At 38.0% G+C, this 24153-nt stretch overlaps 1 protein-coding gene across 1 annotated transcript in view; it reads right to left on the bottom strand.

Annotated features, from left to right (window-relative positions):
- DAPP1 (dual adaptor of phosphotyrosine and 3-phosphoinositides 1) overlaps positions 1–24153 on the bottom strand; it is a 50130-nt gene that overhangs the window by 5534 nt on the left and 20443 nt on the right. Inside the window, exons 3-8 of the mRNA XM_081332769.1 lie at positions 20008–20130; positions 17495–17628; positions 7281–7411; positions 5792–5839; positions 3103–3165; positions 575–660 (exon numbers count right to left, since the gene is read on the bottom strand). Of these exons, the coding sequence (XP_081188895.1) occupies positions 575–660; positions 3103–3165; positions 5792–5839; positions 7281–7411; positions 17495–17628; positions 20008–20130 (585 nt within the window). The remainder of the gene's footprint in view (positions 1–574; positions 661–3102; positions 3166–5791; positions 5840–7280; positions 7412–17494; positions 17629–20007; positions 20131–24153) is intronic.

The following is a 24153-nucleotide window of genomic DNA, read 5'->3' as shown; positions in this document are numbered from 1 at the left end:
GCAACATATATCCTTCCGAGGTAGGTAAAATGAGGACCCAGGTTGTTGGGGGCAATAAGCTGACTTTGTAATAATGCTGCTTGGGGGGGCGAAAGCCCTAATAAGCAGGCATATACATAGAATGAAGGCTATTGCTAAGCACATTGATTTGTGCTTTAAAAAATTGTAAGCCGCCCTGAGTCTTCGGAGAAGGGCGGGATATAAATGGGATTAAAATAAATAAAAATAAATATATGCAAGAGAAGCTAAGCTATCAAATAGCATGCATGGGTAAACTGCTCTTTCCTAATTAAACTAGAATTCTGGGAATTCAAGCACAGCCATTTTCTAAAGCTGTTCAAAAAAATAAGAACAAAAGAAGAGCAGGAATCAATTAATTCTGATGGCACATTGACAAATCAAGGAAAAGCAGCACAATGTCTTAGTTGAATTTATGAAAAATAAGAGCAATTTGGGTAGCAGTGGGGTGAAGAGGAAAAGAAGAAAAGGTTTCTGCAGAATAGCACTGAGAAACTTTTAAAGAAAGAAAGGATACATTAGGAAACCCCAAAGTTGTATTTAAACGTCAACTTACCAAAAGCAATTCACTTTCTCTTGGGAATAGTCAAACTGTACTGCTGAGCATTCAGTTAAATCCAGTGCTCTGATTGGCTCTGTGGACTTGAAAAAATGTTGTTTTTGAAACAATTGCTCTGATTTATTATTTAAAATTATTTAAAATGATTACCCACCTTGCCCCATCACAGACATCGTGTAAGAAACAAAACAGTAAATAAGCCAAAGACTATTTTGCAATTTCAGTTTGTCCTTCAGTTCCCTTGGCTCTTGGTGCTTCCCCTGATTATATGCAAGTTAAATCTAGTCCTGTAATCCTCCACAAATACACTTGCACTAGTCTGAAGTATCGCCTTATGTGTAACCTATGCTGTACGGGGAAGGGGGCTCCTGAGGGGGTGGGGGAATAAAAAAAATCAGATATCAGTTGCAAATACACACAAAATGGGTTGGGCTTTGGTCACATGGTTGTGGCTATCTTATTGACTTTAATGAACCCTGTATGCCTAAAATGAATCGATTCAATTCTGTTAAATTGAAACTGTCAAGAGATAGTTTCTTTACAAGTGGCAACATGGATGTCTAGGAGTGTGTGGATGTACATGCACTCAAATTTTCCTTGAGCAAGACAAAAACTGCACAGAAAAGAATTTCCATTTAGACTGCAGATACCTCCCAAGCTCATTTTGGGCAGCTCTGGATCTCTCCAAAATTTTGCTGAACTTTAAAGTGGAAAATGTAGGATAGACAGTGAATTGGGCCCACAAACCCTTCCCTTGCCAGCCATCTTGTGGGTATGTGGTACCCAAATTGCAGTATTTCTGTATTTACATCATCTATGTTGTCATTGTTATCAATCAATGTCCATAGATATGGAAGGCTTTCAAAGGAAAACACTTCCCTTTAGTTTGTGTGGAGAAAGGTTGGCTGATATGCCTCCACTGAAGTGGAAAATTCACAAGGAATGTAGTGTATAAAACTGATCTTGTAGTTTAAAAAAAAATCAAATCACCTCTTTTTTTAAAGGACTGTGAACACAATCTGAAAATCCCTGATTTACCACTGATTTAGTTTAGTTATTTTGGACATAATCATATGGCCATAAATGATAATAATAATAATGTCATATGTTCTGTGCATCATTAAAGTAAAGGTAAAAGTTCCCCCGCACATGCATGCTAGTCGTTTCCGACTCTAGGGGCCGGTGCTCATCTCCGTTTCAAAGCCGAAGACGTCTCCGTGGTCATGTGGCCGGCATGACTAGACGCCAAAGGCGCACGGAATGCTGTTACCTTCCCACCGCAGTGGTCCCTATTTTTCTACTTGCATTTTTACGTGCTTTCGAACTGCTAGGTTGGCAGAAGCTGGGACGAGTAACGTGCTCACTCTGCTACGCGGCACTCGGGATTCGACCCGCCAAACTGCCGACCTTCTGATCGACAAGCTCAGCGTCCTAACCCACTGAGCCACCGCGTCCCTTCTGTGCATCATTATCTCATTGTAAAAAGGATGCAAATTTTGTAATTACATAGTTTCATAATTTAGGATGATAAGATCAGTATACTCATAGCATCACATGCACTTTTTGGCCTCATCTGGTAGATGCCTAGCAATTTTAAACAGCTGTGTGAACTGCAGGATGAACAAGATGATATTTCTGGATGCTGCTAGAAAGCAACCAGGACTGCCTACAGCTCAGCTGCTATGAGTTGCTCACTAGCAAGTTTGATTTAATACATTGCAAAAGACTTAGTACAGGGGTAGGCAACCTTGGCTCTTTTATGACTCGTGGACTTCAACTCCCAGAATTCCTCAGCCAGCTGTGCTGGCTCAGGAATTCTGGGAGTTGAAGTCCACGAGTCATAGAAGAGCCAAGGTTGCCTACCCCTGACTTAGTACAACTGGAAGGAAAAAGAAAACCCTAGAAAAATAAATCCAACATAGGTGGATTTGCTTTCTCCTCCAATAGTAATGAATGTAGCTTATCCTGCTATAGCTTTAGGCCTCTTGTGAGTACATTTCTGTAAAGGAAGGGCAGCCCACATTTTTGGGCCATACTTTAAAAGTTCTTATTGGCCTCCAATGCCCGTAGGATCTGTATCACATCAACTGTTGGGGTGATACCAGTGGGGCTAGGGCAGCCCCATTTTGCAGAGTTGAAGTGTACGTAGCAAATATTATTAAACCTTGAAGACACTTAAGAAAACTATTTTGGTGTCCAAAATGCATAATTACAGCACCGAAAATAATTTTTGCCACTAAATTTCAGGGGAGAATTTGGGACAAGGGAGGAATGTGCAGTCTGCATTTCTTTACTCTGCTGTAAAGGAAGTACAGTCATTGATGGAAGAAAGGTGGCATGTAAGTGTAGCCCACTAACTGAACTGACACCATGGAATAAAAATGCCAGTGAGTACAAAGTCCATGTTGCCTGGCACTCAGTTTCACAATAGCTATTCTGGAAACATGGGACGAAGAGTATTTCCAGTACCCAGTTGATTCCTTTGTGTTAGCTCTCATGAGCAAACAAAGTAAAACACAACTCACCGTTTGATCTTTGTAGTATTTCAGCTCATTTCTATGCAATGTAAACCACCTAGTTTTCCAGTTCTAAAAGAATAAAAGGGAAATTGAAAGAAATTCAACACAAAAAGAGCAACATGTACTAGAAAAAATCTTCTCTTTCTTCCCTTTCTCACCATGATACAGGTAGTCCCTGACTTGTGACTATAATTGAGCCCAACATTTCTGTTGCTAAGTGAGACACTTGTTAAGTGAGTTTTGTCCCATTGTTCATTTCTTGCCACAGTTGTTAAGTGAATCACTGCAGTTCTCAAGTGAATCTGGCTTCCCCATTGACTTTGCTTGTCAGAAGTTTGCAAAAGGTGATCACATGACCCCAGGACACTGCAACCGTCATAAAAATGAATCAGTTGCCAAGCATCCGAATTTTGATCACAGGACCATGAGGTGTTGCAACCATTGTAAGTGTGAAAAAAGTCACAAATCACTTTTCCAAGTGCTGTTGGAAACTCAAATGGTCACTAAACAAATAGTTGTAACTTGAAGATTACCTGTATCGAACACACATAGCATCTCTCATTCTATTCTAGGAGCCATACTCAATGAGTGTAGGTGGACAGGAAATGCAGCTTGTATCAACAAAATAAGAAAGAAACAGTTAAATGAGACTCGGAGATACCACAGAGTAGCCTTCCCTAAACTGCAACATTTCAGGTGCTAAAGACATTTGGAATGTACCAGGTTGGAGAAGGCTACTTCAGATGAGGTTTAGGTGGCACTGGAAAATAAGGAAATGCAATGGTAGGATGGCTCAGAAGAAGATTCTAGAAGTAAGACAGATTTAGTAAGTGAAAAAGAAGAGGCTGTTGCAACCTCCTACATAACATGAGATGTGAACAGGAAAAGACAACAGATGAATCTACATGAAAAAGGAGAAGTGAGATTGAGGCCATACACAGCCCACATGAGATTGGAGATTAGAGAAACTTTAAGGGTAGTCTTGCCAGTAAACTCATAAAGAGCCTGGAAAAAGGCTGAGATTGGCTACTTGTTTCTCTGATTTGAGAATATTCAAAAGTCAATTCAGCCAATACATTGAATATACCATAACTCTAAATTTGATAGATAGCTGGATCTAAAATTAAGCACTAATTATAACAACTATTTGTAGTCACGTAACTCAGCCATTCAAAACAAAATTCTTTTTTCCCCCTCTTACTATGAATATGTGTGCCTATGGCTTGATAAAGCCCATATCTGTATGTCCTGCATGCTGGCTAGGGATTCTGGGAGCTAAAGTCCACAGAGTTTAAAGTTGCCAAGGTTGAGAAACACTGCTTAGAGAGGTTTTCAGGGTCTATGCTGTGATCTCAGTCTGAAATCAGGAAAAGTAAGGTGGCCACATCTGATTCAGAAAGGGACAATTGTAAGAGAATCGGGGGGGGGGGATTAAGCTTAAATAAGAACTTTGAAAAAAAAGGATAAATAGTGATTTAACAAATTAACTTTTACAAATATAAGTGAAATATAAACTGATCAGAAAAGATGTTATAGGTAGATGTCATAAGATGGATAAGCAGTATAGTATTTTTATAAAATATAAAATATGAAAACATTGGGATGGTGTATTAAAATGGAAAATTTGGATATTTAGATGTTAAATACTGAGAAAATTGTGATTGATAAGAATTGTTTGAATATTAAGGAGAAATTAAGCTTAAAGATTTATGAAAATAGGATATATGGTGAACCAATAAGTTGATTTTTATAAAAATAACACAAGATAAGAAAAAATGTCACATATGGACGCTTTTATTGTTGGTACAAGCATGAAAGAAAATGTTCATTTTTAATCATTTATGCATTGAAAATATTAAAAATACTTGTTTAAGGCTGAAGAAGGAGAATACTATTAGGAGAAGAGAATATCAAAGAAATATACTATTCATCAATATACTAATTATGGAAGTATAAAAATTAATTATTATTGACTGTTAATTAACTACTAGTGTATTTTTTTTGGAAAAAAAATATGAACCAAGACAACATGCTGTACAGTAAGGATTGTTATTGTAAAAAAATCAATAAAACATTTTTTTAAAAAAAAATTGTGAGAGAACTGGGAAATGAAGAGACAATTCTAAAAATGGTACCGAGAGAGGAATATGTGAAACAGCCAACAGATTTTTGGCAGAAATACTGCTCAAAAAACTCAAGGTGGCATCCATAGACATAATGCACATAAAAAAGGGGGGCAGCACACTCTTGCTGAAATCTGGGTTTTTCAGCACTTAAGGTGAAAGTTCAAGAAGCACCTCTCTGCTCTATAGGAAGAAAAAAATGCATTTTTAAATAAATATACCATTTGCTGCCTTTTCAAAATGAGCCACCAAAGGCAGCTTCATATGGTTCTCTGCTTCATACAGCTTTCACTAAGATAATATCCCCCAGGAGCATTCAACTATAACTCCCATCATAGCAGGAAATTATAGGGGTAATAGTCCAACATGAGGCTAGAGGCTGCTATGCTAAGGAAAAATAAGTTCCTTAAGAAGACAGCGATTCTTGGATATATTATATATGTATTCCAGATCTTATTTTGCTCATGCATTTCCAATGTAATTTTCAAGCACTGCTCCTTAGCATGTTTAACAGGATGGTTTTTAATGTGTAAGGGGGAAAAAAACAATAGAACAACTTTTAGATTGCTTACCTTAACTATTTTGCCTTGCTTTGTTAGATAACCTTCTTTAGTCCCTAACTGCAATGAAACACAGGAAAGTTTGTTAGGATGGTTAAGAAGGATATCAGGGAATAGGGCTATCGTGGCGAACCTATGGCACGCATGCCACAGGTGGCACGCAGAGCCCTCTCTGTGGGCGCACGCGCCATCGCCCCAGTCCTAGGCCATCAGCTGGGTTTTATAAAACCTTTTCACTTTAGGCCTCTGCCACCGTGTGCAAAAAAAAAGGTTCAATCAATCAATCAATTTTAACTTCTCACGGGAAAAAAAAAGATCTTGCAAAGTTGAAATTGATTGAACTTTTTAGTCCCACCCAATCTGCCATTACCACTGTAGCCACGCCCACTGAATGGGCCATGCCCACCCAGCACCCGACGATACATAGTAAGTGGGTTTTGGGTTGCAGTTTGGGCACTTGGTCTCTAAAAGGTTCACCATCACTGGGTAGGGGAAGGGAGGAGACAGGTAGATCTTCATCTCAAACATGAGTCTTTTCAGAGTCTTCCTGTGACTGACACAGCAAAAGAAGTTGGTAGTTTTCAGCTGTAATTGTTCCTTTTCTCTTATCAATGAGTTATCTGCTCCCTCTCCCAAGAGATTCATCTCAATGTACCCCTATGCAAAATTTATTTTGCCAAAAAAAATGGTGAATTATTCCCTCTGGCAACATGAATTAAAGTGGGTGCTGACTATAATGTACGAAATACATATTTTAGATGGATCAGACATAAACCATAGGTAACTGAACATCCTTTGTTCATCAAAATTCATATGGTTTATCAAATTCAGTCAACATACATATACAATACCCCAATTAGGGCAAAATGAAATTGGGTCATCTGCAATTCACTGCATTTTATGATCCCAGCCTTCATGTCCATGAATCTTTATGCTATTAGATATATTAATTGCTGAAAGGGGGTGCAGTGGCTCAATGGTTAAAGATCCTGAGCTTGTCAGCTGGAAAGCTAAATGCCCAGGTTTAAGATTCAATCACTGCACAACTGGGTGAGCTCCTGTTACTTGCTCCTACTCCTGCCAACCTAGCAGTTCAAAAACATGCAAATGCCAGTGGATAAATAGATACTACTTCAGTGGGAAGGTAACAGTGTTCTGCCTCAGCATATAGTCAAATAAATATAAATATAAATAAATATAAATATACTGGCCATATGACCATGGAAGAGTCTTTGGACAAAGCTGGCTCCCTTGGAAATGGAGATGAGCACCGCCTCCTTTACCTTTAATTGGTGAAATGCACCATTTGAGGTCAGTAAGACCATCTTTCCCAAACTGATGTCTTCTAGATTTGCCAAGTTTTCAGCCCCAAGAATTTCCAGCATGGATGCCTTCTTCTAAAGGATTCAGTTCAGCTCTAATCAAAATCTTATTTACTGATTCCATAGTAAACTATGGAAAGCGTTCTTTTCTCCAACCAGTAGGAAAAATAGGAACTCACCGATGGAGCACTGGGAATGAGGTCAAATTCTGTCCTTCCGGTCTGCATAGCCGTGTGGACTCGCACAGATTCATAAATGGAAGGCTCTTCTACTTTCTTGGGATATGGATGTTTCAGTACAATCAAAGTCCCTATGAGAAAGAAAATCCTAAGTAGCCCATAAAAGTGAATTGAGAGCCTTTTCCCTTACATAACAGAATGCACGGAAAAAAGTATGAAACGTGATCTTAGAAAGCCATTCCAACATATCACTTACTACGTTTTCCCAGATCTAATCTAGCATCCTTCTCCATTTTTAAAAATTAAACACTTTGATAATTTAACAAAGTATCAAAACATGTTTCGCTATTTTGTTTTATATTTCTCTCTTTATCTCAGATTCAACAAAAACCTACTGGCATCTCCTTCAGGTTCACCTTAACCCAGTTCTGGGTTTCACCCTCACTAATCTAAAAAATACAAGTTGCAAAATATGTCAACCTACAAGGAAGTATCCCTGCACTTTGACGTATTTAGGCATGGAGCTTCTTCCTGGCTAAATAATAAATAAAGCCTCAACAAGGTGCAGTACATACAGTAGATACCTTACTTAATTGTAAAATCTAAACAAGCTACTACATGAAGAGTGTACCAGGGAATCCTAGAGTTGTCGGCTACTTAGGAATTGATCAAGCATCCCAGTGACCAGCAATTTCTATACTGTTGCCAAGAAAACTACATGGCATCTCCATGAAATCACCGGCTGAATTTGACTCAAAGGACATCTTACTTATTATAGAGTCCTTGATGCTCTCTAAGCTTGGATCTTTGCTTGCAGACATTTTGTTACCTGGCATAAGCAGTACTAGTGCATGTTTATACATAGTAATTTGATCTGCCAATGTTAGTTCCTTGATTAGGGTACTCTTTTCTACTTGATTGATAAACAGTGTTATTCCCTGTTATCTGGGTGAAGATGTGTTCTTGTCTTTTTGTTTCCTTTCTAGATTTTTTATTGTCTATTTTGAAAGGTGTGTAAATTTGGTTTGTCTCTATGTATCTCTTGATGACTGATTTGTCTCAGCATGTAGGAATTGCCTATCATTTTTTTATTTATCTTGGTCTGGGATGCTTACAGTCTCTCAGTTGAAACTATGGTTGGTCTACCCATAGGTTATGAAATTAAGGACTTGTCATGTTTTTGCTTATTTTTTAATAAATATTTAAAACGTTCCCTTTTAAAGTGCTTTTAAATATTGCTTGATATTATAAAGGTTTAATCCTCAAAATCAAATGAAATAGTTGATATTTCAAATAAAATTATCCATTATGTGTAACCATGAAAGAGTTTCATTCCAGATTGTTCTCTGATCTATGGAAAGGGAAATATAATCTATTGATGCAGGATCCAATCTGGATCAGTCACCGGGACCAGAGGTTTTGTCTTCCGAGCTATTGGACTCATGCTGGAGCCCATTTTTAGGGATCTTCTCTTTAGCACACATTGTGTTAGGGAGAAGTACCCTGAAGATGGGTTCAAGCATGAATCAGAAAGCTCAGAAGACAAAAACCTCTGGTCCCAGTGACCGACACAGATTGGATCCTTGGACATTTATTTAATCTACTTTGTGGAGTTTGGGCTATTATGGTAATTCTTTTTTTTCTGCTGTTAACTTTCCTTTTCTATGCATGGCTTCATATAGAAAAATAACATGGAAGGGATCATAGCTACTATGAGGTCTAACACCTATCTCCCAGCTGGTGGCACTTTCCATTTTAAGAACATGAAAGGAGTTTCACAGAGCCAGCAGAATCTGATTTGGGAGCTGGTAAACCATAGGCCAAGTCTATCATTCAACACAGGAGATCAAATTCACTATTATATAGTGTGAACTTCTTGACTGTTAACAGATATAACAGATGGCAGGATAGCTGGTGATGAAGAAAAACTATAATAATGTACAAGGTACATCAGAAATATTTAAAACTGAATGAACAATAAACTATAAGGAGGAGAAGGAAGAGAAAGAATAAAAGCAGATTTCCTAGGCAATAATATATAGTACATTTTAGATACAGGCCATGAGAAACAATTTCTGTTAGTTTAGGACTGGGGTAGATGATCTTTCTAAAAGAGTAAGGCTATTTCTACAGTTCTTAATAAATAAAATTCTAATGGATGATACCATAATCAGCAAATGGGGAGAAGCTAATATTTGAAAAGGGCAATTTGCATCACTACTCATAGGATACCAAGTATTTTTCCCATCCAAATATGAATGGAAATTAAATCTGCCTAAGTTGGTATCTAAGGGACGCAGTGGCTTAGTGGGTTAGGACGCTGAGCTTGTCGATCAGAAGGTCGGCAGTTTGGCGGGTCGAATCCCGAGTGCCGTGTAGCAGAGTGAGCGCCTGTTACTCATCTCAGCTTCTGCCAACCTAGCAGTTCGAAAGCACGTAAAAATGCAAGTAGAAAAATAGGGACCACTACGGTGGGAAGGTAACAGCGTTCCGTGCGCCTTTGGCGTCTAGTTATGCTGGCCACATGACCACAGAGACGTCCTCGGACAAGCGCTGGCTCTTCAGCTTTGAAACAGAGATGAGCACCAGCCCCTAGAGTCGGAAACGACTAGCACGCATGTGCGAGGGAACCTTTACCTTTACCTAAGTTGGTATCTACAGGTAGTCCTCGACGTACGACCATAATTAAGTTCAGAATTTTGGTTCCTAACAAGGTGATTATTATGCCCAATTTTACAACATTTTTTTGCCATGGTTGTTAAGCAAATGACCGCAGTTAAGTGAACCATCTGATCATTAAGCGAATCTTGCTTCCCCCATTGACTTTGCTTGTCAGAAACCAGCTAGAAGGTTGCAACTGAAGATCACGTGATCCCAGGATGCTGCAACCATTATAAAAACATGATGGCTGCCAAATGCCCAAATTTTGAGTACATGATCACAAAGATGCTGTGATGGTCATAAGGGTAAGGAAAGTTGTAATCAGTTTTTTGAGTGCCATTGTATCTTTGCTCACTAAATGAATGATTATAAATCAAGGACTACCTGTATCAAGCCTCTGATTTTGCCCATGATCTGATTGATTCTATCTTTGGAAACAATGTGCAGGTAGTCCTCAACTTACAACCATTTGTTTAGTGACCGTCCAAACTTACAACAGCACTAAAAAAAGTGACTTACAATGGTTTCTCACACTTATGACCATTGCAGTATCCCCATGGTCACATGATCATAATTCATACGATTGACAACTGACTCATATCTATGGCAGTTGAAGTGTCTTGGGTTCACGTGATCACCTTTTGCAACCTTCTGACAAGCAAAGTCAATGGGGAAGCCAGATTCACTCAACGAGCATGTTACTTAACAACTGCAGTGGTTCACTTAGCAACAGTGGTAAGAAAGATCGTAAAATGGGGCGAGACTCACTTAACAAATGTTTTGCTTAATAACAGAAATTTTGGGCTCAGTTGTGGTCATAAGTTGAAGACTAACTGTATTTTGGAAGCATAAAGAAACAGATTTTTAATTGTACTGTTATTAATGAAGGACAGCAAAGAATAAACTAGGAGATTTCTCTTTAGTTCTAGGTTGGTTGAAGTTGAGGGCACTTCCCTCTCTGCACCGTTCTGCACATTGCATTTATATACAGGTAGTTCATTTAGTGACCGTTCAAAGTTACAACAGCATTGAAAAAAGTGATTTATGACCGTTTTTCAGTTATGACTGTTGCAGCATCCCTGTGGTCACATGATCAAAATTCTGCCACTTGGCAACTGATTCATATTTAGGATGATTGCAGAGTCCCATGGCCATGTGATTCCCTTTTGTGAACTTCTGACAAGCAAAGTCAATGGGGAAGCCAGATTCCTTTAACAGCCATGTAAACAATTTAACAATCGCAGTGAGTCACTCAACAATTGTGGGAAGGAAGGTCATAATATGGGGTAAAACTCACTTACCAACTGTCTCACTTAGTAATGGAAATTTTGGGTGCAATTGGGGTCATAAGTCAAGGACTAGTTATTGTTCATGGTGGTATGCAGCTTTTAGTTGTTGATTAGGGTGTTAATGGATGGCTATTAAGTTGTTAATTGTTGCTTCCTTGTGCCACTGCACCCTTGGCTCCAAAGTACCTGATAGGCTGGTGGTAAATCAGCACTCCTATTAACTGACAAAGGGCCCATTTCCAAGGCTTCAGTAATTTCTCTGGCTATTTTTGTCCCTGTTCAGCCAACAATCATAGTTTGTGTTGACTATTAAATTTGTCAAAATGGTGGACTAGGTGGTGAAGACTTAAATACAAGAAGACAAGAAAAAAGACTGGGACTTCTTATTTGATGTCGCGGTATGATGGATGTAAGAAGACGGGGCTCTGTCTTCCACATTCAATTTCTCCCTGCTAGGGACCCTTAAAAAGGGTCAAAAGTTGCCCCAGAGAGGCGATGAAGAAGGAGGGGACCTTCATTGATCGTGTGAGGGTGGCAGCCCTTCCGTTTGATCTGAGGAAGTCCTCCAAACCAGCGGGGGAAAGATTGGCTACATTCATGTGGCCACTCAGAAGCTGCTGACAACCGAAGAAAATAAGCACTAATGAGCAACCTTCAAGCAATGTGGATGGAACTGGGTGAGACCCTATCCTCTCTTTATGACTTTAAGATTTTTTTCTTGGAAAAAAAATCACCCAAAGCAACGAATCCTCTCTGAGGAGAGAGGGAAGGGGAATTTCTGCCCCTTTCCCTCAGGAAAAGAAAAGTGGCGAATTAATTGCTTGGGAGAGAATAGAGAAAATTACAAGATTAATTTGAAATCAATACATATATATATACCTTTGAAATTTGGGGATTTTTTTGTAAAAAAAAGAGACTCAAAAAGCTTGTAATATAAGTTTGGACTTTAAAAAGTGGAAGACAGTGTCAGCGACATCTAATGGTGAACCACAACACTACAATTTATTATCTTTAAGGGAAACTTGGCTTGAATCCCAGACCCAGATAAGACTTTGGTTGTCCTTGGAAAATTACACTTTTCTAGACTGTAGCTGGGAAAAGGGAAAAAAACTTTTGGGCTGATTATCTGTGTGGCAGAGACAATAAACTATTTTGAAACTGGCCTGCCTGGATCATGAATGTAAATACTAATTGGCTTTTAGAACTGTGTCATGGAGCTATTTACCTGTAGAAGAAACATGCATTATGGATTGAGATCATGGAATATTTTGGATTATAAATCTTTGACTGATGAACAACTTTTAATTGCTTTTTTCTCTCTGGATAGAAAGGACATGTTTTTCATTGGACAGAAAAACTTGAATTTTGCTTATATTTGCTTAGGGGAGGCTTAAGAATGGACCAATAGGCTAGCTGGATAACTTGGAGCTCAAATGACAATTGACTGAAACTTTTTAAACCACTAAATAGATTGGACTATAGAGACCACATATAAAAACAAAATGGATCTTCCATACTCAGCTTTAAATGGTAAAAAACATCTCTAACACTTATCTCCAAAGTTCCTACCTTGATGTATCAACAAGAAAATGTTGACGAAGCTCAGAAAGAAATTCTATGTTAAAATTAATACAAGAGACAATTGCCTTAGCTCATGGTGAAACTAAAAATAACACAAAAGAGATAAAAGAACAATTTTCTAATCTAATTCCATAAATTCAGAAAACACTATAAAGATGGAACTAGTAACCCAGAAAATTGAAGGAAAATTAGAGGAAATGGATCCAAAGATGGAGAACCTAAAGGAAGGTATTAACAAACAGACTCAGACAAACAAAGAATTAGAAGATGTAGCGATAATACCAGAAACAGAAAAGACATCTTACTGTCAAGATCTCAGAACACTCTTGAGGATAAGGAAGAAGAGCCAATCGAATGGAAGACAAAGCTGTTAGGAGAATTGTGGGAAATTGGAGAAGGAGGGAGGCTGTTTAATGAATATCAATGGGCTGAGCAATCTTCCAAAAATACTTTAATCAAATTGTTTTACTTATTCCAAACAATATACACAAAAACAGAGGAAGAACACTTGATGATTCAAAGGCATTGACCTGGAGAGTTAGTTGGCAAAGGAAGAAAGCTAGAATAAGATTGAAGAAAATAGAGGTCCTGACCCATTAGGATATCATACTATTAAAGAGATGTTTGAATATGGCTAATAGAATAGATAATTATTAGAAATAGAAGTGCGATTAGAACTAGAAAGATAGGATTTATAACTAGAATTTTACATTTTGGTATGAGAAGGGAAATATGAAAATGCTAAGAGGTTTTGAACAAAAGAAACCTTTGGTTGCCCAAATATAATTTATTATGAGAAAATTATAAGTGATAGAGATACCTTGAAAACTGATGGGAAATCAAAAAAATTTTAAAAAGCAGAAAAACAGAATATTGATTGAGCAAATAGATATTAAGTGCAAATGCAATTGAGATATGTTTTGGTTAGAAAAGATATTTTAAACTGACACTACTGATATTCCATATAATATTAGAAAAAAGTAACAAAGATGCTGATATTCAATTGTTTATGTATTAACAGCAATAAGAATTGTATTAGCCTAGTATAGAAAATGTATAACACCGAAAGAAGAGAGGAAGCACTGGATGGTGTAGTATTGTACCTAGATTGAGGAAGTAAATATATACCACTGAATTACTGATGGACCCAGACAACACGTTGTTTATTGAGTACTTATGATTGTAAAACTAGAAAATTAATAAAATATTTATTAAAAAATAAAAAGAACAAAAAACTGGATGATCACTGCAGGGTATTTGTCATCTTAAAGCATACCCAATGATTTGCATGTGCCCTATAAATCAGGGAATCCTCAAATTGTTTATATTGAATCCCGATATCACAGTGCCTGATCCTAAGTATAGAAAAGCAAAGCATTTGAAGGGTTTGAACAAAAGTATAGTAGGACCAATAGGGACACAGTGGCTCAGTGGGTTAGGACGCTGAGCTTGTCGATCAGAAGATCGGCAGTTTGGCGGGTGGATTCCCGAGTGCCGCATAACAGAGTGAGCGCCTGTTACTCATCCCAGCTTCTGCCAACCTAGCAGTTCGAAAGCACATAAAAATGCAAGTAGAAAAATAGGGACCACTACTGTGGGAAGGTAACAGCGTTCCGTGCGCCTTTGGCGTCTAGTCATGCCGGCCACATGAGTCGGAAATGACTAGCACGCATGTGTGGGGGAACCTTTACCTTTACTTTACCTTATAGTAGGACCTAATCTGTGCAAACGGAGAATTCTCTTAAAACAAAAAGCACACAGAAGTGATTTTGTCAAAACAACAACAACAAAGCAGAACAAAACCCATTCAGAGAACTTATTGCTCCTCATCATCCTTTCTTTTCTCAGAATGGCCAGATACTTTAAAGTTTAGCATTCTTAAATCTCAGCCCATTGATCTTACTTGACACATAATGAGTTGATAATGGGAACCTCTTCTTCATCTGGACCTGCTCCAGTAGATGTTGCTCATCAAAAATCTGAACCATATCTTGTGTTAAATAGCAACCTATTTAGGGACTGTAACAACAGAGCTCAAGTTTCTAGGCACTGTGTAGGTTGGGGTCAGTCAATGAGTTTTAACACTTGTATCAGGAAATAGACTTGACACTTGAACAAGATTAAACCATTTCTGGCCTTCAACTCAATTGCCTCCCTATCTTCTCAAATGCTTTCTTAAGCCACCCGGAATGATCTATTCAAGTATTTACTTGTGTAACAAAATTAAGTAAGGATAAAATCAGTACTTATCCCAAATCTATTACATACGGCATTTTAGCCAAACCAAACTAAACTATAAGCTTTTTCAGCTCAGAATTCTGATAAATCCAAAGATTGTGAACAAGAGGAAGTAGAACACAGTTTTATTCCTTTGATCAAAGAAATAGCTAGCTGGGTGTCCCAATCTCTTGTCACACACACACACACACACACACACACACACACACACACACAAACATACTTCGAGACAGAGGACAGAAGGCATGTCCTGATCAAAAAGGTTCTTCCTTTTATAACTAATGCATTTTTTCCCTTAACATTGCAAGGTTTCTGCGCATCTAAAGATTTCTTCTTTTGTTTGAATTTCCTTATCCATCAAGCTTGTTGCACTCCTGCATCTCTTTTTTTAAAAAGTTTTTTATTTTTATTTTTTCCAACTCTCCCCATACATATCAACAAATATACCACCGTAATATTTTATCAAGTATTAACATACATTCTTTTTACATTCTTATCTATCAGATACTCTTAATCACATAAATACACATACACATAAATTTTGGTGTTGCTTTTCCATTTCCCCTTCAGAGCTTCTCTAAGCTCTGAATACACAATAGTTCAATAGCGGGCAGCTAGCCTAGAAACTTTCACTTATTACTTTGCAGGCAGAAAAGCAAAGGACACATTTGAAATCTACAGGGAGAAGAGAGAAGCGAAGTGATACATTTGTGAGCCAAGTGGGGGGGGGAAAGGGGGAGGGAAAGAAAGCTACTATATGTTGCAAGCTATAGCAGTAACATTTTTAAAGTAGCAGAAAGCTTTTTCTTTTTCTTTGGTCAGCACAATTTAGATTACATTGGAGCATGTACAGAAAGCAAAAATAAACGGCTGGACTACGTTATACATGAAAGATGGATCGTACTTAAAAGATTACATTTTGAAAGATTACATTTTGATCCTTTCAAAACCATTTGTATCAAGAGGGTGTTATTTAAAATTTTAAGCTGTATAAGAACGGATCCAAAGATTTCAAAAGAAGAACTGCAAAAGGAATGACTTCTGTGGAATCGGTCCAGCAAAACCAAGAGTGCAGTGATTTTAACAAAGTTATATAGTTATTAATAGGAAAACTACTGGTTATGCAAACAGCCAGTGTGTGCAACCTTTTATCTTTTATTAAAAGGAAGCAAAAAAGCGCTGAAGGAGAGCAAAGATACTGAAGGGAAAAGTATTAAACTTAATTAACTGTGTGTGTATTGACCACTTCTCCAACTATTGTATTAGAACTATTTTTTTAATTAAATTTATATCTTTCTTTCCACTAGCAATACTATTGTTTGCCACTAGACATTCAACAAATAAGGGGCAAAATTACATGAAAAACATAACACATATCTATTTTGGCATGTTCATAAAAACAAAAAGTATCACTCACAAAGTTAAAATCTATTTCAGCAAAAAGGCTGCAGAATTGCATGAATTTAAAAAAAAACTTTTCACTTGCTAGAAAAAAAGAAGAAAGCATTGGAATCATCCAACTTTGCGACTCCTCCCTTTGCAAGGGGATCCCAAAACTGCAACTGTCCCGCAAGAAAGCCCCTTTCACATTCATACAGAGCATGGTTCTTCTCTCTAGATGGTCCTAAAGTCACAGAGAACCTTACAGAACATAACCAAAATGCTGGTTGTTAAGTGAGTCGTCATGTGATCACCACCCAATTTTATTACCTTTTTTACAATGGTTTTTAAGCAAATCCTGTGTTCTTTAAATAAATCCAGCTTCCCTCACTGACTTGTCAGAAGTCCCCTGGGAAGTCACAAATAGTGATCACCACCTACCTCAGGACACTGCAACCGTTGTAAATACATGCCAAGCACCCAAAATCTTGCTCATGTGACTATAGGGAAGCTGCAATGGTCATAAGTGTGAGGACCTGGTCATTAAAAAAGTGCTATCATAACTTTGAACAGTCACTAAATGAATAGTCATATGTCGAGGACTACCTATAAGCTGTTTTGCTTCTTTTTCATTTGAGGCCATTCTTTTCCTTGGCCTGCCTTTGATGGCAAAAGACTTTAAGGAACCAAAAAGCCTTTTCTGCAAAGCATTGAATTAAATGCATTGTGATTTCTAAGCCAACTTGTGCTATACTCTCCTAGATCTTGAATCCACAATGTACATAACATTTATCCTATTAGGAAACATTTTCTAGTATGCAATATAGACTAACAAATTACTGTTGCAATGCCTGAACATCTGGCAGCAAAAAGTAATTATTAGATATTAATTTAAATATGAACTTTGTTGGAGACAGCAGAAAACTATAACACAAAAGGGGAGAATTGATCTGAAGATATTAAAAAAGAGCTTAGGTTTAAAGTAAAACTGCACTATAAAATCTTTAAATTCAATTTTCACAATAAAATATTCCAAAGGAAAGAGATAAAGAAAATTATGATTACCTGTCTCGCTACCTATTAAAGGCTGATTCGCAAAATGCATGATCAGTTCTTTCAAATCTGAAAATTCGTTGAAGCCAAACTTGTATGAATTCCCTGTGTATTCCACGTGAAAATGCTTTACGGAATCTTTTGCTCTGAAACAAAATAAAGGAAGGGATTAACTGTATGAACTGTTCGTACTGGTTCCAGAAGACCATTAAATAAGAGAGTTAGCAACAAGAAACTCCCTTATCTTCATAAGGAATTCATTCATGTTTTTCTTTCATTCCCAGTAGTCTAAGCCTATGGTACTCCCTGCCATCCATCCTTCAGAAAAAATTATAAGCTTCATTGTGAGAAATCTAAGTTTCATCTTATATTAATCCACTTATTATTTTCCTTTGAAGTGTACCAGCCTTCCTTAACCTGATGCCTTCCAAGTATGTTGAACTACATGGGGCCGTGCTGACCAGGAACTTTGGAAGTTGGGAGCCTTCCATAGAGTTCCGAACCAGACTGAAAGCAGTTCCATGCTTCTATGTCCCCTTAACTTAATCAGCACTGGTGAGCTGACCTGATTTCCTTGTGACTCAACTGCCTTATAGGAGCAGTTACGAAGCTCTTGATGATTTTGAGATACGGTAGCTTCCTTTTTTCCCACTGCAGAGAACTATTGATTTACTCCTCTTTCAGTTCCTCATCTTCAGATGTTATGAGAAATGATGCTAACATTTGAGGCTCTCTCTCTCAGTAACCCAAAAGAAAAGAGCAGGAATAAAATCGTATTTTCAGGTCTTGTTCTCAGAATTTCAAATAGAAGAAGGTTTTGACATTTGCCTATCTGTCACACCTGTCAGAATCCATTTATATCATATTCATAAATGGAATGTTTCAAACATTATTCCATGGATTCTGCCATCTCCCGAAGAGAATAGAATAGATGTGTATTGAACCGGTATTAGGCATTTCAAAGGAAAGGAGAAGCCTTTTGAACTGGGGAAACAAAAGGGGGGGGCTAGCATCTGGCTTTTGTCACGGAAGACAGCAATAAACATGAAGGGTCCTAAGTTCCTTTTTCCCACGAGATGGATGATATGAGAGAAAGGATGGGGGACTGACCAAATGGGGTTAAGGGGGGTTAAACCGGGAACTCTTTATAAGGGTTTACTTCGTGGGATAATATTAAGTCCTGTCTCGTTTCCTACAACCAAGCATGTCATAGTAAAGATTCTTTTTGGAATAGATTTGACTCCAAGAATTTTGTCTTCCTAAGACGTGGTTTGGGGTGATTTTGAGATACGGTAGCTTCCTTTTTTCCCACTGCAGAGAACTATTGATTTACTCTTCTTTCAGTTCCTCATCTTCAGATGTTATGAGAAATGCTAGCTTGATGCTAACATTTGAGGCTCTCTCTCTCAGTAACCCAAAAGAAAAGAGCAGGAATAAAATCGTATTTTCAGGTCTTGTTCTCAGAATTTCAAATAGAAGAAGGTTTTGACATTTGCCTCTCTGTCACACCATTTATTCTGTACCTCTGACTATCATCTCTATAGCTAAAACAAAATGCACTTATCTCTTATCCATTGATAGGAACACTAAGCATATAACATCACTAAAACCAATGCATTATCCCTGGAGGACATGAGTTTCAGACTGTAAATCTCAAAATTATAATAAATGAAAGGTCATTCTAGTTTGCAGGTATTTGAGACTTCAGCATTTTACAAACTAATATGCAAACAGTCCTTATGTTTAATGTAAGCTGAATATAAGTTTTTCATGTAAGCTGAAATCCAAGCAAGTACAGGTAACCTCAAAAATAATGTCTCAGAGGTCGCATGTAGTCTGTAGTTCATGAATTTCTAGTTCTATGCAGTTAGTCCTCAACTTACAACCACACTTGGGACCAGATTGTCCATCACAAAGCAATGTGTTAAGTAAATTGTGTCCAGTTTTACAACTTTTTTGCTACTGTTGTTAAGCAACTCCAGCTTGCCTCCTTAACTTTGCTTACTGGAAGCCCCCTGGGAAGATTGCAAATGGAAATCACATGATCTTGGGATATTGCAACCGTTGTAAATACATGCCAGTTGCTAAGCACTCAGATATTGATCATGTGACCACAGGGACCAAATGCAACTCACTTTTTTCAACACCATTTAACTCAAATGGTCATTAAATGGTTGGTCATAACTTGAGGATTATCTGCACTATGCTTAACAGATTAACTGATTAGTTATGAGTATTTAAATTATACTACTTTTGATTTTTTTAAAATTTTGTATTGCAGTCAAAGTTAAATGTTCCTTAGTTGTAGCTATTTCACTGGTGCCCATATGAATTGGATTTTGCCAACTAACTTGTGCAAATTGATCAATAATAGAGTCAAGAGGGTTGGGTGCACTACAATCAGACTTTGCTTCTTGTGCCAGCTGCTAAATATATGACAGTAGTGGGAAAGAAAGCAAATAGTGAATTCAAAATATGAGCAGGCTCACAGGAAAATAATGTAAGAAATATTCATAATACTATACCTTACAGAAAGAGAAAAAAGAGTAGTCTTGCCATTGCTTTTTCTCAGGAGATAGCTTCCATCACTACCATTGGAAAGAAGAAGAGCTTCTGCTGCATGCCGTGTGAGATTGTCATGATACCACCTAATGAGACATCAAAGTTTGTATTCCATTAAATCCATGTCTACTACAGCAAGTGTGAAGTCCCATGCAGCTGGGCATGATCAAGGAACCAAGAATTACACAGATTTCAATAAAGTGACTTTAACAATAATAATAGGGAATTTCCAATTCTCCTTGATTAGTGAATTCATTACGGTGGGGAGTCTCAGAACTTTTTGAATTATTTCTTCCCTGGTTTATTGACATTCGGATTTAGCTACAGTTTATGAAATGAGTTGCCAACAAGTTCATATCTTATCTCTTGGCTCTTTATAGTTGAAATTCATTCTATTAATTTCCCTAGAATCTCTCAAGAAAAGTGGCAGAGCAAAAATGTCATGAAAATCTCATAGGTATAAGGCACACTGCAAAACAAGGACCTTAGAGCATATCTGCCAAATATCCATGAGGATCCCTATCCATCCAGGCCACTCCCATTATGATCCATGTCAAATCTGCAGAAGGGATCAAACTGGTCTGTCCGATGAAGCAAAGTCCTGGGGCTTATGGTGCAGTGGAACGATGCTGTTTTCATCATTTAATGAAGCAGTTGGGGTGTGAAGATGTCTACTCAGCCAGACTTGGGTTTGTGGATGCTAAGCAAAGTTTGGTGGAGTACCAGAGCCACCAACTTCTAGAGACAAATCAGTCATATTATCAGAGAAAGTTACTGATACTAAGTTGTAAATTAATGAAACAGGCAAATATGCAAATTATACAATACAATGGGCAACATGTGATGTGTTTTTTAATGGCTATCAATAAAATGAATTTCTGAAGTACAAGGCAAGGATAGTTAGACAGTTAGAACAATTAACCCGTGGAACAACTTGCCTCCAGAGGTTGTGAATGCTCCACCATTGGAAGTTTTTAAGAAGAGATTGGACAACCATTTGTCTGAAATGGTATTGGGTTTCCTGCCTAAGCAGGGGGTTGGACTAGAAGACCTCCAAGCTCCCTTCCAATTCTTCTATCCTATCCTATCCTATCCTATCCTATCCTATCCTATCCTATCCTATCCTATCCTATCCTATCCTATCCTATCCTATCCTATCCTATCCTATCCTATCCTATCCTATCCTATCCTATCCTATCCTATCCCATTCCATTCCATTCCATATTTTCTATTCTATTCTATTCTATTCTATTCTATTCTATTCTGTTCTGTTCTGTTCTGTTCTGTTCTGTTCTGTTCTGTTCTGTTCTGTTCCGTTCCATTCTATTCTCCTCAAACACTATAAAGTAGCACTTTCAAAAAGACCAATCTTGGTAAATTCCCTCCCACCTATGACTTCGGTATATGTTATCATAAAATTATATGAAGACTACAGTATTTTTTTTATTGTAAAGACAATTTCCTAGCATATATTATGACTGGAAAAGTGTTTTTTGAAATGTCTTCTGGAACTGCAAAAACCAGAGAAACAACTGAAAAAGGTTTTGAGAAGATGCTTCCTTCCCCTTTCTAACATTATTGAAATAAAATTGCACAGTATATATTAAAAAGGGCCCTGATTCATACTATACAGAAGCCTTGGATTCTGTTTCTTATGGCCAAACATTTAGAATATCTGAAGGCAAACTTTTATTTTATTGTTTGAACAGTTGTTGTTGTTAGCTGCGAAGTCGTGTCCGACCCATCGCGACCCCATGGACAACGTTCCTCCAGGCCTTCCTGTCCTCTACCATCTTCTGGAGTCCATTTAAGCTCATGCCTACTGCTTCAGTGACTCCATCCAGCCACCTCATTCTCTGTCATCCCCTACTTCTCTTGCCCTCAAACTTTCCCAGCATTAGGCTCTTCTCCAGTGAGTCCTTCCTTCTCATTAGGTGGCCAAAGTATTTGATGTTTGAACAGTAAACATACTAATATGGCCTTATTTCTTCAATTATAACTATGCTTATTATTTCAATCTAAGAAGTTATTCTTGTCCCAGTTAGTCTCTCAGGAATTGATCTGATAGGTTTATCTGGTCCATAGTAAAGTGTTGAAGACATTTGCAGGATCAGAGCAATATACTGAATATTGCTATCCTAAACTAGAGCATGTAATAACAGCAGCCAGTCAAGAGGCCAGCCAGAATAATCTGAGATGGAGAAGGCTACTCTGCATCTTTCTCCTCCCTGACAGAAAAAATACTACCATAAAAACTTACAAGCTCAGAATTTGTTCACCCTTCATCACAACTCTTTGATGCGAACAGTTGTGATGAAATGTGTACCTGGAGAAGGGGGGGGGGGAAATTCCAGCAACAGCACCATGGTTTCCCAAGAGCAAACAGCAGATTCAAAAAATGAACCCAAATTAAGAGTCCCAAACTGGATAGGGAGGATGGAAGAGATTGAGGGTAGCCACAGCCTAGAATCTCTTAGGATATGTCTATTAGGTTAGATGGTTACAGCTTTAGTCTGGGAAAGATTCTGTCCATTAGATGTAAGCAAATGAAGAATTAGACTAAATTGAATTTCACCGTGTCAGCTTTCAGCTTGAGCCTGATACCATCTCATTCTGCCAAGTGATAAAGCCACCCTATTCAAGTGATCTTAAGTGTTTGAAGCCATCACAGTAACTTTCTAAATCACAATTTCCTGAAGCCATCTTTTCAGACATCTGCTTCCTCTTTTAGAGAAATGAAGCAATCTATGTAAACACATATACTGAAATCCCAGACCAACTTGTATATACATTTCATACATGTCAGTTTGCTCCATTTAGGCAGTTGGCGTGAGACATTATGGTTAAAAATGAGTATTATGAAATAGTGGAGGTTTTCACTCTTTTTGTTGTTCAGTGCATGAAGGTAGTAGATTGATGTATTAGAACCTCAGCTGTTGCCCAAACTACCCACAGAGTTTTCTAAATACTAAGAACACCAGGAAGAAACACGTCAAAGGAAATGTCTGGATGCAATGCAAAAAAAGTCATCTGTCAAAGTGAGCCTCTGACAGCAGAGACACTTTTACCAGGTCCCTCTCCTGCGGAACTGAATACTTGGACTGGAACATCAAACATGACACTATTCCCCCTCTTCCCAAAAAGGATTGTAAGCTGTTTAGGACATTAATCTTAGTAGGATAAAGTCTCCTTCAAGTTTAACTGTACTACGGTTGTTACCTGGACATGTCTGTGTCATTCGCCTGGCAACAAAACAGCAATGTTCTGCCTTTAACTCCTGAGGTTTTTTTCCCCCACTTTTCTATCTAGATTATTGTTCTGGGATTTCCTAATAGTCTAACAAGGGTGAGATAACAAGGTCCATGCTTCCTCAGCTGTTCAGTTCAGCCAGGTTTGTCTAGATCAGGAGTAGGCAACCTTGGCTCTTTTATGACTCGCGGACTTCAACTCCCAGAATTCCTGAGCCAGCATAGCTGGCTCAGGAATTCTGGGAGTTGAAGTCCGCGAGTCATAAAAGAGCCAAGGTTGCCGACCCCTGGTCTAGATGATGCCACTGAAATGCTATTGAGAGCCAATTTCATTGAAGTGGTTAAGGCACCAGGGTAGAAAGCAGGCAGACCATGAGTTCATGTCCTACCTTAGCCACAAAAGCCACCTAGGTGACTTTGGGCCAGTCACTCTCAACTCAACCCACCACACAGGTGGTTGCTGTGGGGTAAATAGGAGGAGAAAGCCACGCTGGATATGTTTGCCACCTTGAGTTACTTGTAAAAATAATAAAAGCGGGATACAAATAAATATTTAAATAAGCAAACCTTGAATTTATAAGCTATTCTAAGCACCCTATGGAAACTAAGCTACCACTGTTTATGTATAATAATACTAAAATTAGAAGCTGCTGCAAAATCTATCTATCCGTGAATAAAAGATCAAAGGATCATCTTTAAAAACACCTGTTATTCCAAGTAAGCTCGTTAAGTAAGTGCCAGAACAAGAAACAGTTGAAGAGCAGATCTCTGATGAATGGATACTATGACTATGCATTGAGACAGACTTTAAGGTTGCATTTCCTTATTTATTTCTGTGGAAATATGAATACAATGGGACTT

This window comes from Vipera berus (assembly GCF_964194415.1).
Source record: "Vipera berus genome assembly, chromosome: 7".
Lineage (NCBI taxonomy): Eukaryota > Metazoa > Chordata > Lepidosauria > Squamata > Viperidae > Vipera > Vipera berus.
The sequence above is the reverse complement of the archived record's forward strand: the minus strand, read 5'-3'. Positions and strand labels throughout refer to the sequence as shown.